General features: G+C 54.1%; 1 protein-coding gene across 2 annotated transcripts in view; it reads left to right on the forward strand.

The window, feature by feature from the left end:
* LOC140392184 (protocadherin-16-like) overlaps positions 1–8889 on the forward strand; it is a 567611-nt gene extending 558722 nt beyond the window's left edge. For both annotated transcript variants that reach the window (XM_072477567.1, XM_072477568.1), the window contains exons 20-21: positions 1701–1842; positions 4703–8889. In XM_072477567.1, the coding sequence (XP_072333668.1) occupies positions 1701–1842; positions 4703–7299 (2739 nt within the window). In that variant the 3' untranslated portion in view covers positions 7300–8889. The remainder of the gene's footprint in view (positions 1–1700; positions 1843–4702) is intronic.
* Positions 8890–16905: the final 8016 nt, after the last annotated feature.

Here is a 16905-nt window from a genome sequence, read left to right on the forward strand (position 1 = left end):
CACAGACCGTACAGCAGCTGACACTGAGACACACACACACAGACCGGACAGGAGCTGACACTGAGACACACACACACACACACAGACCGTACAGGAGCTGACACTGAGACACACACACACACACACAGACCGTACAGGAGCTGACACTGAGACACACACACACACACACAGACCGTACAGGAGCTGACACTGAGACACACACACACACACACACAGACCGTACAGGGGCTGACACTGAGACACACACACACAGACCGTACAGGAGCTGACACTGAGACACACACACACAGACCGTACAGGAGCTGACACTGAGACACACACACACAGACCGGACAGGAGCTGACACTGAGACACACACACACACACACAGACCGTACAGGAGCTGACACTGAGACACACACACACACACACAGACCGGACAGGAGCTGACACTGAGACACACACACACACACAGACCGTACAGGAGCTGATACTGAGACACACACACACACACACACACACAGACCGTACAGGAGCTGACACTGAGACACACACACACACACACACACACAGACCGTACAGAAGCTGACACTGAGACACACACACACAGACCGTACAGGAGCTGACACTGTGAGACACACACACAGACCGGACAGGAGCTGACACTGAGACACACACACACACACACACACACACAGACCGTACAGAAGCTGACACTGAGACACACACACACACACAGACCGTACAGGAGCTGACACTGAGACACACACACACACACACAGACCGTACAGGAGCTGACACTGTGAGACACACACACAGACCGGACAGGAGCTGACACTGAGACACACACACACACACACACACAGACCGTACAGGAGCTGACACTGAGACACACACACACACACACAGACCGGACAGGAGCTGACACTGAGACACACACACACACACACACACAGACCGTACAGGGGCTGACACTGAGACACACACACACAGACCGCACAGGAGCTGACACTGAGACACACACACACACACACAGACCGTACAGGAGCTGACACTGAGACACACACACACACACACAGACCGTACAGGAGCTGACACTGAGACACACACACACACACACAGACCGGACAGGAGCTGACACTGAGACACACACACACACACACACACAGACCGTACAGGGGCTGACACTGAGACACACACACACAGACCGCACAGGAGCTGACACTGAGACACACACACACACACACAGACCGTACAGGAGCTGACACTGAGACACACACACACACACAGACCGTACAGGAGCTGACACTGAGACACACACACACACACACAGACCGTACAGGGGCTGACACTGAGACACACACACACAGACCGGACAGGAGCTGACACTGAGACACACACACAGACCGTACAGGAGCTGACACTGAGACACACACACACACACACAGACCGTACAGGCACAGGGCCGATTATTGGGACCTTTCCTCGCCCAGGTCCGCTGGAGATTGCCGCCGTGCGCGGCCTCGGAGTGCGGGATCCGTATCACCCGCCGCGGCTGCGAGAAGCTCCCTGCAGTTAAGTGAATCGCTGCTGATATTTTTAAGGAGTCTTCCAAATAAAAGTGCAGTGTTTTTCCGCTGGGGTGGGGACATAGCCCATTTTTGGAGAATCCAGCCCATCGCACTGTGAACTGGATTTACTGGATGTGACTCTCTCCTCAGGTAACAATTGCCGAGTCTGTGACCCTCAGCAGCAGCATTATTACTGTGACAGCAACGGACCGGGACTCAGGCCAGAATGGACAAATCGTCTACAGCCTCGTGTCACCCTCAACCACAGGATTTTCCATCAATCCTCACAATGGTGAGTGACCGTGAGTGAGTGTGTGAATTAGTGTGTGAGTGTCTGAATTAGTGTATGAGTGAGTGAATTAGTGAGTGAGTGTGTGAATTAGTGTGTGTGAGTAAGTGAGAGTGAATTAGTGTGAGTGAGTGAGTGAATTAGTGTGTGCGTGAGTGAATTAGTTGTGTGGGAGTGAGTGTTTGGGAGTGAATTAGTGTGTGGGTGTGTGTGTGAGTGAGTGTGTGCGTGAGTGAGTGTGTGTGGGAGTGAGTGAGTGAATTAGTGTGTGAGTGAATTAGTGAGTGAGTGACTGAGGAGGTAGGCAGGTGAGTGAGTGAGTGAGGTAGGCAGGTGAGTGAGTGAGTGAGGTAGGTAGGTGAGTGAGTGAGTGAGGTAGGTAGGTGATTCATATAGAATCCCGATAGGGCAGAAGGAGGCCATTCGGCCCCTTGGGTCAGCACCGACCCTTGGAAAGAGCACCCTCCCAGGCCCAATCCCTGTCCTATTCCTACAACCCCACCGTAAGGTGCATCAATCCACCTAACCTGCATATCTTTGGACTGTGGGAGGAAACCGGAGCACCCGGAGGAAACCCACGCACACACGGGGAGGATGTGCAGACTCCGCGCAGACAGTGACCCAGCGGGGAATCGAACCTGGGACCCGGGCACTGTGAAGCCACAGTACTAACCACTGTGTCTGGCAGCACCGGGGAATTGAGTGAGGACGCAAACATCAGGAGGAGGCCATTCGGTCCCTCATAAAAGCTCCTCCACTCAATAAGATCATTGGCTGATCTGATTGTAAACTCAACCTCACATTCCTGCTGACCCCCGTTAACCTTTCACCCCCCTTGTTAATCAAGCATCTATCTGTCTCTGCCTTAAAAATATTCAAAGCTTTTGCTTCCACTGCCTTTTGAGGAAGGGGCAGCAGAGACAGTGGATAGCACAATTGCTTCACAGCTCCAGGGTCCCGGGTTCAATTCCGGCTTGAGTCACTGTCTGTGCGGAGTCTGCACGTTCTCCCCGTGTCTGCGTGGGTTTCCTCCGGGTGCTCCGGTTTCCTCCCACAGTCCAAAGATGTGCAGGTTAGGTGGATTGGCCATGCTAAATTGCCCTTAGTGTCCAGGGATGTCTCGGTTAGGTTAAAGGTTATTGGGATAGGGCGAGGAAGTGGGCTTGGGTGGAGTGCTCTGTCAGAGGGTCAGTGCAGCATCGATGGGCTGAATACCTTCTGCAAGGTAGGGATTCTGTGATTCTCAGAGTTCCAGTAACTCATGACCCTCAAAGAAAGAATTTCTCCTCATCTCGATCTTCACTGAGTGACTCCCTGGGGCGAAATTCTCCGGAAACGGCACGATGTCCGCCAACTGGCGCCCAAAACGGCGCCAATCAGACGGGCATCGCACCGCCCCAAAGGTGCGGAATGCTCCGCATCTTTGGGGGTCGAGCTCCAACCTTAAGGGGCTAGGTCGGCGCCGGACGAATTTCCGCCCCGCCAGCTGGCACGGAAATGACATCTCCGGGCGGCGCATGCGCGGGAGCGTCAGCGGCCTCTGACAGTTTCCCGCGCATGCGCAGTGGAGGGAGTCTCTTCCGCCTCCGCCTTGGTGGAGACCGTGGCGGAGGCGGAAGGGAAAGAGTGCCCCCACGGCTCAGGCCCACCCGCGGGTCGGAGGGCTCCGATCGCGGGCCAGGCCACCGTGGGGGCACCCCCCCGGGGCCAGATCGCCCCGGGCCCCCCCCCCCCCCCCCCCAAGACCCCGGAGCCCGCCCGCGTCGCCTTGTCCCGCCGGTAAGGTAGGTGGTTTAATCTACGCCGGCGGGACAGGCATTTTAGCAGCGGGACTTCGGCCCATCCGGGCTGGAGAATCACGGGGGGGGCCCGCCAACCGGCGCGGCCCGATTCCCGCCCCCGCCGAATCTCCGGTGCCGGAGACTTCGGCAACCAGCGGGGGCGGGATTCACGGCAGCCCCCAGCGATTCTCCGACCCGGCGGGGGGGTCGGAGAATCTCGCCCCTGATTTTTAAACAGTGACCCCCATTTCCAGATTCTCCGACAGGAGGAAACATGCTCTCTGCCCTCATGGATGAGCACAGTACGAAGTCTTACACCAGGTTAAAGTCCAACAGGTTTGTTTCGATGTCACTAGCTTTCGGAGCGCTGCTCCTTCCTCAGGTGAATGAAGAGGTCTGTTCCAGAAACACATATATAGACAAATTCAAAGATGCCAAACAATGCTAGGAATGCGAGCATTAGCAGGTGATTAAATCTTTACAGATCCAGAGATGGGGTAACCCCAGGTTAAAGAGGTGTGAATTGTACCAAGCCAGGATAGTTGGTAGGATTTCGCAGGCCAGATGGTGGGGGATGAATGTAATGTGACATGAATCCCAGGTCCCGGTCGAGGCCGCACTCATGTGTGCGGAACTTGGCTCTAAGTTTCTGCTCGGCGATTCTGCGTTGTCGCGCGTCCTGAAGGCCGCCTTGGAGAACGCTTACCCGGAGATCAGAGGCTGAATGCCCTTGACTGCTGAAGTGTTCCCGACTGGAAGGGAACATTCCTGCCTGGTGATTGTTGCGCGATGTCCGTTCATTCGTTGTCGCAGCGTCTGCATGGTCTCGCCAATGTACCACGCTTCGGGACATTTAACCTGGTGTTGTAAGACTTCTTACTGTGCTCACCCCAGTCCAATGCCGGCATCTCCACCTCATGGATGAAGATGAGGGGAGAGGATGAAGGATTGAGAGGGATGGTGCGAGATGGGGTGAGGGTGCTGGAGTGGGTGACATGGGAGGGTATTGCGAGGGTTTGTTGGGGGTGGGTGGAGACAGTGGGGAGAGTTGATTGCACCCTGACTGGTTTTCTCTGTTGTAGGGACCCTGTTTACTGTGCGAGACGTGCAGCTCAAGGTCTCTGAGCCACTGGATCTGGTGATTGAGGCACGAGATGGAGGCTCTCCTCCCCTTTCCTCGCTGACCACTGTCCAGATCCAGGTCCAGGACATCAATGACCACTCGCCAACCTTTACCCACAGAGTGTATATGGCCGATATTCTGGAGGATCTACGTCCTGGAAGCACTATCTTCACCTTGGAGGCCATGGACTCTGATATTTCCCAAGATAACAGTGGGCTGGATTACACCATCGTCAGTGGGAACACTGCCAACGTGTTCCAGGTGGAGAGCAGTGTCAAGGTGGAAAACGGTCAGTTCAGGACACTGGGCTCCATTCTCCTCCTGGATGCTTTAGATTTTGAAACAGTTGCTGAGTACAATTTAACCATCGCAGCGTCAGACCGAGGCATCCCTCAGCGAAGTGCTGTCGTTTACGCCATTGTAACAATCCAGGATGTGAATGATAATCCCCCAGTCTTCAACCGTACTCAGTACAAGGTGACAGTGAGTGAAAGCGTTGCCGTGGGAACTGAGATAGTCCGGGTGGCCGCTCACGATCCTGATTCTGGTCAGAACTCCGTGCTTCGATACACCATCACATCTGGTGATGAGAATGGGCTGTTTGCAGTCAGCGAGGTGACAGGAATCGTCAGACTGATGAAGACTCTCGATCGAGAGGCACAAGATCAACACATCTTCATTATCCAGGTAACCGACAGCCAGGGTCCCCACCCCAACTTTGCTCTGGTCCCATTGACGGTGCAAGTTAAGGATGTGAATGACAATCACCCCTTCTTCCCAATGGAAAGATTGAGTGCCAACATTCGGGAAAACCTGCCAGCTCACTCACTTGTGGCTAAAGTCCACGCCATCGACTTTGACTGCGGAATATTTGGAAAGCTACAATACTCGATAATCAGCCAACCCATCTCTCAGCCAGGGATTGGAAAAGACAAAGAGATTTTTTACATTAACCAGTCCTCAGGAGAGCTCCACACAAAACTCTCCTTCGATTTTGAGAAGTTAAACTCTGTCCAGGTTGTGGTGAAAGCAGTGGATTCTGGGAATTCCTCAGCTACCGTGACGGTCCAGGTTCTGGTCACCGGAGAGGACGAGTACGATCCCGTATTTGTCAACCCAACATATACCTTTGTTGTTCCAGAGAATGCAAAGAAGGGCCAGAGGATTGGGCAAGTGATGGCCACAGATGAGGATGGAGGTCTGGATGGGATTATTCTGTACTCCCTGTTGACACCATCACAATACTTCAAAGTGAACAAAAGTACTGGTGACCTTATTCTCAAGATGGACAGTCAGAGAGGTCAGAGCGAGCAATCAAACAGAGAAACACGGACAATGACTCTCAACATCCAAGCCAAGGGTCCATTGGCTACTTCCAGATCCACAATCACCCAAGCAAGTATTGACATTACCCAGACTTCTTTTGGACTCGCTCCTGAGATGAACTTGCTGCTGATTGTTGCCTTGGCCGTGTCTCTGGGTATTGGAGGGATTCTTGCCATCATTGGCTTAGCTCTGGTGATTGTACGAGCAAAGAGGAAAAAGAATCACGATGAAGGCAGCTCTCAACTCAATCAAATTCAGGATAACACCCTGCAGAAACTGGCACCAGATGATGCTACGTTGCCAGCTAGTGACCGAATCTACCACCAAACCTTGCCAGGATACTCAGCTGAGCCCACAGTGGTGGGAGGTCCGTACACGAGAGGCGACTCGATCGATCCCTCGCACTCCAGTGGACGTGGATCAGCAGAGGCAGCAGAAGATGATGAAATTCGGATGATCAATGAGTACCCCCGGGTGAGCAGTATCACCTCCTCCATGCAGGAACACGTGTCTACACGTGGCCCAGACTCTGGTATCCAGCAAGATACTGACCAGATGTCGGACATTTCCACTGAGCCAGGGATGGAGTGGTTTAAACACAAGAAAGGTAGCGGCCTCCTGATGGCAGGACCTCAGCATCTGTACAGGGACGATGGAGGTGCCTATGTAGGACCTGGAGTCGGCCTGGGAGTTTCTCAAACCAAAGACTATGCCTTTGCTGAAGACGGTCGCCCATCAGCCCAAGGGTCCCTGACAGCCATTGTTGCCAGCGATGAGGAATTGAGAGGCAGTTACAACTGGGATTACCTGCTTAACTGGTGCCCACAGTTCCAACCATTGGCCAGTGTCTTCACCGAGATCGCCCGACTCAAGGATGAGAGTGCACCTCGCAAACACTTCCAATCAAAACCCAAGGTGGACCCCAAGCCTCGCATCGACCCCCCTCCACTCATCACTTCAGTAGCACACCCCAACGCCATGTCTGTGCCTCCTCGTCTGGCAGTGGGTCGCACCCACAGTCAAGTTACAGCAATGCCACGGTCCCCCATCACCAGCGATGCCTCGATAACATCGGCAGCCATGTCCCCCAGCTTCTCACCATCACTCTCACCTCTGGCAGCTCGATCACCTGCTGTTTCCCCTTTTGATGTTTCTCAAGGACCTTCAACCTCCATCATTAGCACCGAACACTCTTTACACAATCCCGAGGAACCAGAACTACGAATATGATTTCAACTTTTCTCCCACCCCATGGCCTTCACTCACATTTACAAGGTGCAGAGGCTAGACCATTCTCACACCGTACAGTTACCTGAACACTGTGACATTGTAGAGAGCAAGAGAAAGAAATGGTGTCAGGACCAAACAGTCCAGACTGCCTTGAGTTCAGGTCAGCAGAGTAAAATTAGTCCTAGGTAATCAATCAATTCCCAAAAGATTGGAGCCAAACTGATCCCGAACTCCAGAGAGCGGCAGAGTAGAAGGTCAGACAATTGGAGAAGGATTTGGAACTTTAAATAGTTTATTGTACAGAGTAGACAGAGGTTCATTCTGCATCATGCTTTGGGTCAGGGGTCAATGAAGATTCGGGTTAAAGGGCAGCTCAAAACCCAGTTTGGGATTTGGACTTGTTTTAATTTGTTTGTTCCTTTCACCCTGTTAGCCACGATCTCAGGCTGTTGTGGGGCAAAGCCCCACTTGCGCATTCCCGAAACAGCTGATTACAATGACCCTGAGCCCGAGATCCTGAATTCTGCCCCACCGCTGAAACGCCCCTTGCAAATGTCCCAAGAAGCAGGTTTTGAAAACAATTTTGTTCAAGGTTCTCTTCTGTTTTTGGTGAAATGAATTAAGTTGCAGAAATGAATCTCAGTTCCAGCAGCACTATCTTGTGTTTTTAACTGGAGATCGTGACCAGTAGTGAGCAGTGATTTGGATGTTTTATATGACAATTATTGAAATTATAACAGTATTATTTAAAAATGTGACAGTGTTATGTGACAGTGGACAGTGTTATTTGACACTATTATGTGACACTGACACTATTATGTGACACTAACAGTATTATGTGACACTGACACTATGATGTGACAGTTTAACAGTATTATTTGACACTATTATGAGACATTGACACCATTATGTGACACTGACACTAGGATGTGACACTGACACCATTATGTGACACTGACACCATTATGTGACATTGATACTAGGATGTGACACTGACACCATTACGTGACATTGACACCATTATGCGACACTGACACCATTATGTGACACTGACACTAGGATGTGACACTGACACCATTATGTGACACTATTATGTGACACTGACACTATTATGTGACACTGACACTATTATGTGACATTGACATGATTATGTGACACTGACACTATGATGTGACACTGACACTATGATGTGGCACTGACACTATTAAGTGACACTGACACTATTATGTGACACTGACACTATTATGTGACATTGACATGATTATGTGACACTGACGCTATGATGTGACACTGACACTATGATGTGACACTGACACTATTATGTGAGATGTGACACTGACACTATTATGTGACACTGACACTATTATGTGACATTGACATGATTATGTAACACTGACACTATGATGTGACACTGACACTATGATGTGACGCTGACACTATGATGTGACGCTGACACTATGATGTAACACTGACACTATGATGTGAGTGTTCTGAAACACACTGCCCCTGACCGTTGCCCAGAATCCTAAACCGATCTCGAGGTGATTTTGTGAGAATCCATTGTAAATAAAGATTAGAACTCTATAAGGACGTGAAACTTCACTTTCCTATTTTTATCCTTAATTTGCACAACTGTTGTGTAAAATAATGTTTGTAATTTACCCGGACACTATGAAAGAACAGATTTTCTATCAATAGTCAGTAACCACTGGCCAGTTGATAGATTGCCTCTCCGATACTTTGCAAGATCAGTAGGTTGATGTTATCAGCTGACTGCAAATCACATTTGTATATGTTTAATATTGTTATTGTATTCTAAACGCACGGCAAGGATTGAGACTGATGCTGTGACTGAGGATTTTCCCCTGGCCACTTAAGGCTGAAAATTGGAGACCAGGACCTTTATTCAGAAACTTTCCACAACTCTGAAAACACCAGCGATCCCTCAACACAGACTCTCCATGTTAACTCTTGTTCCAGAAATTCCACACAATCGATCGGACTGGGTGTAGAATGTTCCATTTTCAAGTTTACGTTTTGTCCAGATATCTGGGATATGGAAGAACAACATGGAAAATGCTAAGGGATTCGAGGAGTTGACACTAAAGTTCAGCATCCAAAGTTCAATTGGGACAGAGTGACCAATAGCACAGTGTCTCAGCAGCTCCAACAACACTCAAGAAGCTCGACCCCATCCAGGTTACAGCCCTGCTTGATTGCTCCCCCTTCCACAAACATTTAACCCTCCACCACCGATGCACAGTAGCAGCCGTGTGTACCATCTACAAGATTCACTGCAGTAACTCACCGAGGTTCCTCAGACAGCACCTTCCAAACCCACGCCCACTACCATCTAGAAGGACAAGAGCAGCAGATACCTGGGAACCCCACCACCTGGAGGTTTCCCTCCCAGTCACTCACCGCCCTGACTGGGAAATATACCAGCTGTTCCTTCACTGTCGCTGGGGCAACATCCTGGAACTCTCTCCCTAACAGCACAGTGGGTGTACCTACACCTCAGGGACTGCAGCGTTTAATGAAGGCAGCTCACCCCCACCTTCTGAAGGGCAACTAGGGATGGGTAATAAATGCTGGGCCTAACCAGCGACACCCACATCCCGTAAATGAATTTATTTTGAAATGTGAATATGCTGATGAACTCTCAGTGCCTGTCCGGGTAAACGGTGCAGTCAGTTGTTTGGAGATATTCCACAACTTGACTGAGAAAAAGATTCTGTTTTTCTGTTAAACCACAATTTTAACTGTTCAAATTTATTTTCTTCACCTTTGTTCAAGTTCTAGGTTTGGCTCCATACCCCCTGTAACCCCTACCCAGCGAGAGTCAGTGTGTGTGGGACCCGTACCCCAGCGAGAGTCAGTGTGTGTGGAACCCGTACTCCAGTGAGAGTCAGTGTGTGTGGAACCCGTACCCCAGTGAGAGTCAGTGTGTGTGGGACCCGTACCCCAGCGAGAGTCAGTGTGTGTGGAACCCGTACCCCAGTGAGAGTCAGTGTGTGTGGAACCCGTACCCCAGTGAGAGTCAGTGTGTGTGGGACCCGTACCCCAGTGAGAGTCAGTGTGTGTGGGACCCGTACCCCAGCGAGAGTCAGTGTGTGTGGGACCCGTACCCCAGTGAGAGTCAGTGTGTGTGGGACCCGTACCCCAGTGAGAGTCAGTGTGTGTGGGACCCGTACCCCAGCGAGAGTCAGTGTGTGTGGGACCCGTACCCCAGTGAGAGTCAGTGTGTGTGGGACCCGTACCCCAGTGAGAGTCAGCGTGTGTGGAACCCGTACCCCAGCGAGAGTCAGTGTGTGTGGGACCCGTACCCCAGTGAGAGTCAGTGTGTGTGGGACCCGTACCCCAGTGAGAGTCAGTGTGTGTGGGACCCGTACCCCAGTGAGAGTCAGTGTGTGTGGGACCCGTACCCCAGTGAGAGTCAGTGTGTGTGGGACCCATACCCCAGTGAGAGTCAGTGTGTGTGGGACCCGTACCCCAGTGAGAGTCAGTGTGTGTGGGACCCGTACCCCAGTGAGAGTCAGTGTGTGGGGGACCCGTACCCCAGTGAGAGTCAGTGTGTGGGGGACCCGTACCCCAGTGAGAGTCAGTGTGTGTGGGACCCGTACCCCAGTTAGAGTCAGTGTGTGTGGAACCCGTACCCCAGTGAGAGTCAGTGTGTGTGGGACCCATACCCCAGTGAGAGTCAGTGTGTGTGGAAACCGTACCCCAGTGAGAGTCAGTGTGTGTGGGACCCGTACCCCAGTGAGAGTCAGTGTGTGTGGGACCCGTACCCCAGTGAGAGTCAGTGTGTGTGGGACCCGTACCCCAGTGAGAGTCAGTGTGTGTGGGACCCGTACCGCAGTGAGAGTCCGTGTGTGTGGGACCCGTACCCCAGTGAGAGTCAGTGTGTGTGGGACCCGTACCCCAGTGAGAGTCAGTGTGTGTGGGACCCCTACCCCAGTGAGAGTCCGTGTGTGTGGGACCCGTACCCCAGTGAGAGTCAGTGTGTGTGGGACCCGTACCACAGTGAGAGTCAGTGTGTGTGGGACCCGTACCCCAGTGAGAGTCAGTGTGTGTGGAATCCATACCCCAGTGAGAGTCAGTGTGTGTGGAACCCGTACCCCAGTGAGAGTCAGTGTGTGTGGAACCCGTACCCCAGTGAGAGTCAGTGTGTGTGGGACCCGTACCCCAGTGAGAGTCAGTGTGTGTGGGACCCGTACCCCAGTGAGAGTCCGTGTGTGTGGGACCTGTACCCCAGTGAGAGTCAGTGTGTGTGGGACCCGTACCCCAGTGAGAGTCAGTGTGTGTGGGACCCGTACCCCAGTGAGAGTCAGTGTGTGTGGAACCCGTACCCCAGTGAGAGTCAGTGTGTGTGGGACCCGTACCCAAGTGAGAGTCAGTGTGTGTGGGACCCGTACCCCAGTGAGAGTCAGTGTGTGTGGGACCCGTACCCCAGTGAGAGTCCGTGTGTGTGGGACCCGTACTCCAGTGAATGTCAGTGTGTGTGGGACCCCTACCCCAGTAAGAGTCTGTGTGTGTGGGACCCGTACCCCAGTGAGAGTCAGTGTGTGTGGGACCCGTACCCCAGTGAGAGTCAGTGTGTGTGGGACCCGTACCCCAGTGAGAGTCAGTGTGTGTGGGACCCGTACCCCAGTGAGAGTCAGTGTGTGTGTGACCCGTACCCCAGTGAGAGTCAGTGTGTGTGTGACCCGTACCCCAGTGAGAGTCAGTGTGTGTGGGACCCGTACCCCAGTGAGAGTCAGTGTGTGTGGGACCCGTACCCCAGTGAGAGTCAGTGTGTGTGTGACCCGTACCCCAGTGAGAGTCAGTGTGTGTGGGACCTGTACCCCAGTGAGAGTCAGTGTGTGTGGGACCCGTACCCCAGTGAGAGTCAGTGTGTGTGTGACCCGTACCCCAGTGAGAGTCAGTGTGTGTGGGACCCGTACCCCAGTGAGAGTCAGTGTGTGTGTGACCCGTACCCCAGTGAGAGTCAGTGTGTGTGTGACCCGTACCCCAGTGAGAGTCAGTGTGTGTGTGACCCGTACCCCAGTGAAAGTCAGTGTGTGTGGGACCCCTACCCAGTGAGAGTCAGTGTGTGTGGGACCCGTACCCCAGTGAGAGTCAGTGTGTGTGGGACCCGTACCCCAGTGAGAGTCAGTGTGTGTGTGACCCGTACCCCAGTGAGAGTCAGTGTGTGTGGGACCCGTACCCCAGTGAGAGTCAGTGTGTGTGGGACCCCTACCCCAGTGAGAGTCAGTGTGTGTGGGACCCGTACCCCAGTGAGAGTCAGTGTGTGTGGGACCCGTACCCCAGTGAGAGTCAGTGTGTGTGGAACCCGTACCCCAGTGAGAGTCAGTGTGTGTGGGACCCGTACCCCAGTGAGAGTCGGTGTGTGTGGGACCCCTACCAAAGTGAGAGTCAGTGCGTGTGGGACCTGTACCCCAGTGAGAGTCAGTGTGTGTGGGACCTGTACCCCAGTCAGAGTCAGTGTGTGTGGGACCCGTAACCCAGTGAGAGTCAGTGTGTGTGGGACCCGCACCCCAGTGAGAGTCAGTGTGTGTGGGACCTGTACCCCAGTAAGAGTCAGTGTGTGTGGGACCCGTAACCCAGTGAGAGTCAGTGTGTGTGGGACCCGCACCCCAGTGAGAGTCAGTGTGTGTGGGACCCGCACCCCAGTGAGAGTCAGTGTGTGTGGGACCCGTACCCCAGTGAGAGTCAGTGTGTGTGGGACCCGTACCCCAGTGAGAGTCAGTGTGTGTGGAACCCGTACCCCAGTGAGAGTCAGTGTGTGTGGGACCCGTACCCCAGTGAGAGTCAGTGTGTGGGGGACCCGTACCCCAGTGAGAGTCAGTTAGTGTGGGACCCCTACCACAGTGAGAGTCAGTGTGTGTGGGACCCGTACCCCAGTGAGAGTCAGTGTGTGTGGAACTGTACTCCAGTGAGAGTCAGTGTGTGTGGAACCCGTACCCCAGTGAGAGTCAGTGTGTGTGGGACCCGTACCCCAGTGAGAGTCAGTGTGTGGGACCCGTACCCCAGTGAGAGTCAGTGTGTGTGGGACCCGTACCCCAGTGAGAGTCAGTGTGTGTGGAACTGTACTCCAGTGAGAGTCAGTGTGTGTGGAACCCGTACCCCAGTGAGAGTCAGTGTGTGTGGGACCCGTACCCCAGTGAGAGTCAGTGTGTGGGACCCGTACCCCAGTGAGAGTCAGTGTGTGTGGGACCCGTACCCCAGTGAGAGTCAGTGTGTGTGGGACCCGTACCCCAGTGAGAGTCAGTGTGTGTGGGACCCGTACCCCAGTGAGAGTCAGTGTGTGTGGAACCCGGACCCCAGTGAGAGTCAGTGTGTGTGGGACCTGTACCCCAGTGAGAGTCAGTGTGTGTGGAACCCATACCCCAGTGAGAATCAGTGTGTGTGGAACCCGTACCCCAGTGAGGGTCAGTGTGTGTGGGACCTGTACCCCAGTGAGAGTCAGTGTGTGTGGGACCCGTACCCCAGTGAGAGTCAGTGTGTGTGGGGCCCGTACCCCAGTGAGAGTCAGTGTGTGTGGGACCCGTACCCCAGTGAGAGTCAGTGTGTGTGGAACCCATACCCCAGTGAGAGTCAGTGTGTGTGGAACTCGTACCCCAGTGAGAGTCAGTGTGTGTGGAACCTGTACCCCATGAGAGTCAGTGTCTGTGGAACCCGTACCCCAGTGAGAGTCAGTGTGTGTGGGGCCCGTACCCCAGTGAGAGTCAGTGTGTGTGGGGCTCGTACCCCAGTGAGAGTCAGTGTGTGTGGGACCCGTACCCCAGTGAGAGTCAGTGTGTGTGGAACCCATACCCCAGTGAGAGTCAGTGTGTGTGGGACCCGTACCCCAGTGAGAGTCAGTGTATGTGGAACTCGTACCCCAATGAGAGTCAGTGTGTGTGGAACCCATACCCCAGTGAGAGTCAGTGTGTGTGGAACCCGTACCCCAGTGAGAGTCAGTGTGTGTGGGACCCGTACCCCAGTGAGAGTCAGTGTGTGTGGGACTCGTACCCCAGTGAGAGTCAGTGTGTGTGGGACCCGTACCCCAGTGAGAGTCAGTGTGTGTGGGACCCGTACCCCAGTGAGAGTCAGTGTGTGTGGGACCCGTACCCCAGTCAGAGTCAGTGTGTGTGGGACCCGTACCCCAGTGAGAGTCAGTGTGTGTGGGAGCTGTACCCCAGTGAGAGTCAGTGTGTGTGGAACCCCTACCCCAGTGAGAGTCCGTGTGTGTGGAATCCGTACCCCAGTGAGAGTCAGTGCGTGTGGGATCCGTACTCCAGTGAGAGTCAGTGTGTGTGGAACCCGTACCCCAGTGAGACTGAGTGTTTGTGGGACCCGTACCCCAGTGAGAGTCAGTGTGTGTGGGACCCGTACCCCAGTGAGAGGGTGTGTGTGACCCGTACCCCAGTGAGAGTCAGTGTGTGTGGGACCCGTACCCCAGTGAGGGTCAGTGTGTGTGGGACCTGTACCCCAGTGAGAGTCAGTGTGTGTGGGACCGTACCCCAGTGAGAGTCAGTGTGTGTGGAACCCGTACCCCAGTGAGAGTCAGTGTGTGTGGGACCCCTACCCCAGTGAGAGTCCGTATGTGTGGGACCCGTACCCCAGTGAGAGTCCGTGTGTGTGGGACCCGTACCCCAGTGAGAGTCAGTGTGTGTGGGACCCGTACCCCAGTGAGAGTCAGTGTGTGTGGGACCCCTACCCCAGTGAGAGTCCGTGTGTGTGGGACCCGTACCCCAGTGAGAGTCAGTGTGTGTGGGACCCGTACCCCAGTGAGAGTCCGTGTGTGTGGGACCCGTACCCCAGTGAGAGTCAATGTGTGTGGGACATGTACCCCAGTGAGAGTCAGTGTGTGTGGAACCCGTATCCCAGTGAGAGTCAGTGTGTGTGGGACCCGTACCCCAGTGAGAGTCAGTGTGTGTGGAACCCGTACCCCAGTGAGAGTCAGTGTGTGTGGGACCCGTACCCCAGTGAGAGTCAGTGTGTGTGGGACCCGTACCCCAGTGAGAGTCAGTGTGTGTGGGACCCGTACCCCAGTGAGAGTCAGTGAGTGTGGGACCCCTACCACAGTGAGAGTCAGTGTGTGTGGAACCCGTGCCCCAGTGAGAGTCAGTGTGTGTGGGACCCGTACCCCAGTGTGAGTCAGTGTGTGTGGGACCCGTACCCCAGTGAGAGTCAGTGTGTGTGGGACCCGTACCCCAGTGAGAGTCAGTGAGTGTGGGACCCCTACCACAGTGAGAGTCAGTGTGTGTGGGACCCGTACCCCAGTGAGAGTCAGTGTGTGTGGGACCCGTACCCCAGTGAGAGTCAGTGTGTGTGGAACTGTACCCCTGTGAGAGTCAGTGTGTGTGGAACCCGTACCCCAGTGAGAGTCAGTGTGTGTGGGACCCGTACCCCAGTGAGAGTCAGTGTGTGGGACCCGTACCCCAGTGAGAGTCAGTGTGTGTGGGACCCGTACCCCAGTGAGAGTCAGTGTGTGTGGGACCCGTACCCCAGTGAGAGTCAGGGTGTGTGGGACCCGTACCCCAGTGAGAGTCAGTGTGTGTGGAACCCGGACCCCAGTGAGAGTCAGTGTGTGTGGGACCTGTACCCCAGTGAGAGTCAGTGTGTGTGGGACCTGTACCCCAGTGAGAGTCAGTGTGTGTGGGACCCGTACCCCAGTGAGAGTCAGTGTGTGTGGGACCCGTACCCCAGTGAGAGTCAGTGTGTGTGGGACCCGTACCCCAGTGAGAGTCAGTGTGTGTGGGACGCGTACCCCAGTGAGAGTCAGTGTATGTGGAACTCGTACTCCAGTGAGAGTCAGTGTGTGTGGAACCCATACCCCAGTGAGAGTCAGTGTGTGTGGGACCCGTACCCCAGTGAGAGTCAGTGTGTGTGGGACCGTATCCCAGTCAGAGTCAGTGTGTGTGGGACCCGTACCCCAGTGAGAGTCAGTGTGTGTGGAACCCGTACCCCAGTGAGAGTCAGTGTGTGTGGGGCCCGTACCCCAGTGAGAGTCAGTGTGTGTGGGACCCGTACCCCAGTGAGAGTCAGTGTGTGTGGGACCCATACCCCAGTGAGAGTCAGTGTGTGTGGGACCCGTACCCCAGTGAGAGTCAGTGTGTGTGGGACCCGTACCCCAGTGAGAGTCAGTGTGTGTGGGAGCTGTACCCCAGTGAGAGTAAGTGTGTGTGGAACCCCTACCCCAGTGAGAGTCCGTGTGTGTGAAATCCGTACCCCAGTGAGAGTCAGTGCGTGTGGGATCCGTACTCCAGTGAGAGTCAGTGTGTGTGGGACCCATACCCCAGTGAGAGTCAGTGTGTGTGGAACCCGTACCCCAGTGAGACTGAGTGTTTGTGGGACCCGTACCCCAGTGAGAGTCAGTGTGTGTGGGACCCGTACCCCAGTGAGAGTCAGTGTGTGTGGAACCCGTACCCAGTGAGAGTCAGTGTGTGTGGGACCCGTACCCCAGTGAGAGTCAGTATGTGTGGGACCCATACCCCAGTGAGAGTCAGTGTGTGTGGGACCCGTACCCCAGTGAGAGTCAGTGTGTGTGGGACCCGTACCCCAGTGAGAGTCAGTGTGTGTGGGACCCGTACCCCAGTGAGAGTCAGTATGTGTGGGACC

This window comes from Scyliorhinus torazame, chromosome 15 (genome assembly GCF_047496885.1).
Source record: "Scyliorhinus torazame isolate Kashiwa2021f chromosome 15, sScyTor2.1, whole genome shotgun sequence".
Lineage (NCBI taxonomy): Eukaryota > Metazoa > Chordata > Chondrichthyes > Carcharhiniformes > Scyliorhinidae > Scyliorhinus > Scyliorhinus torazame.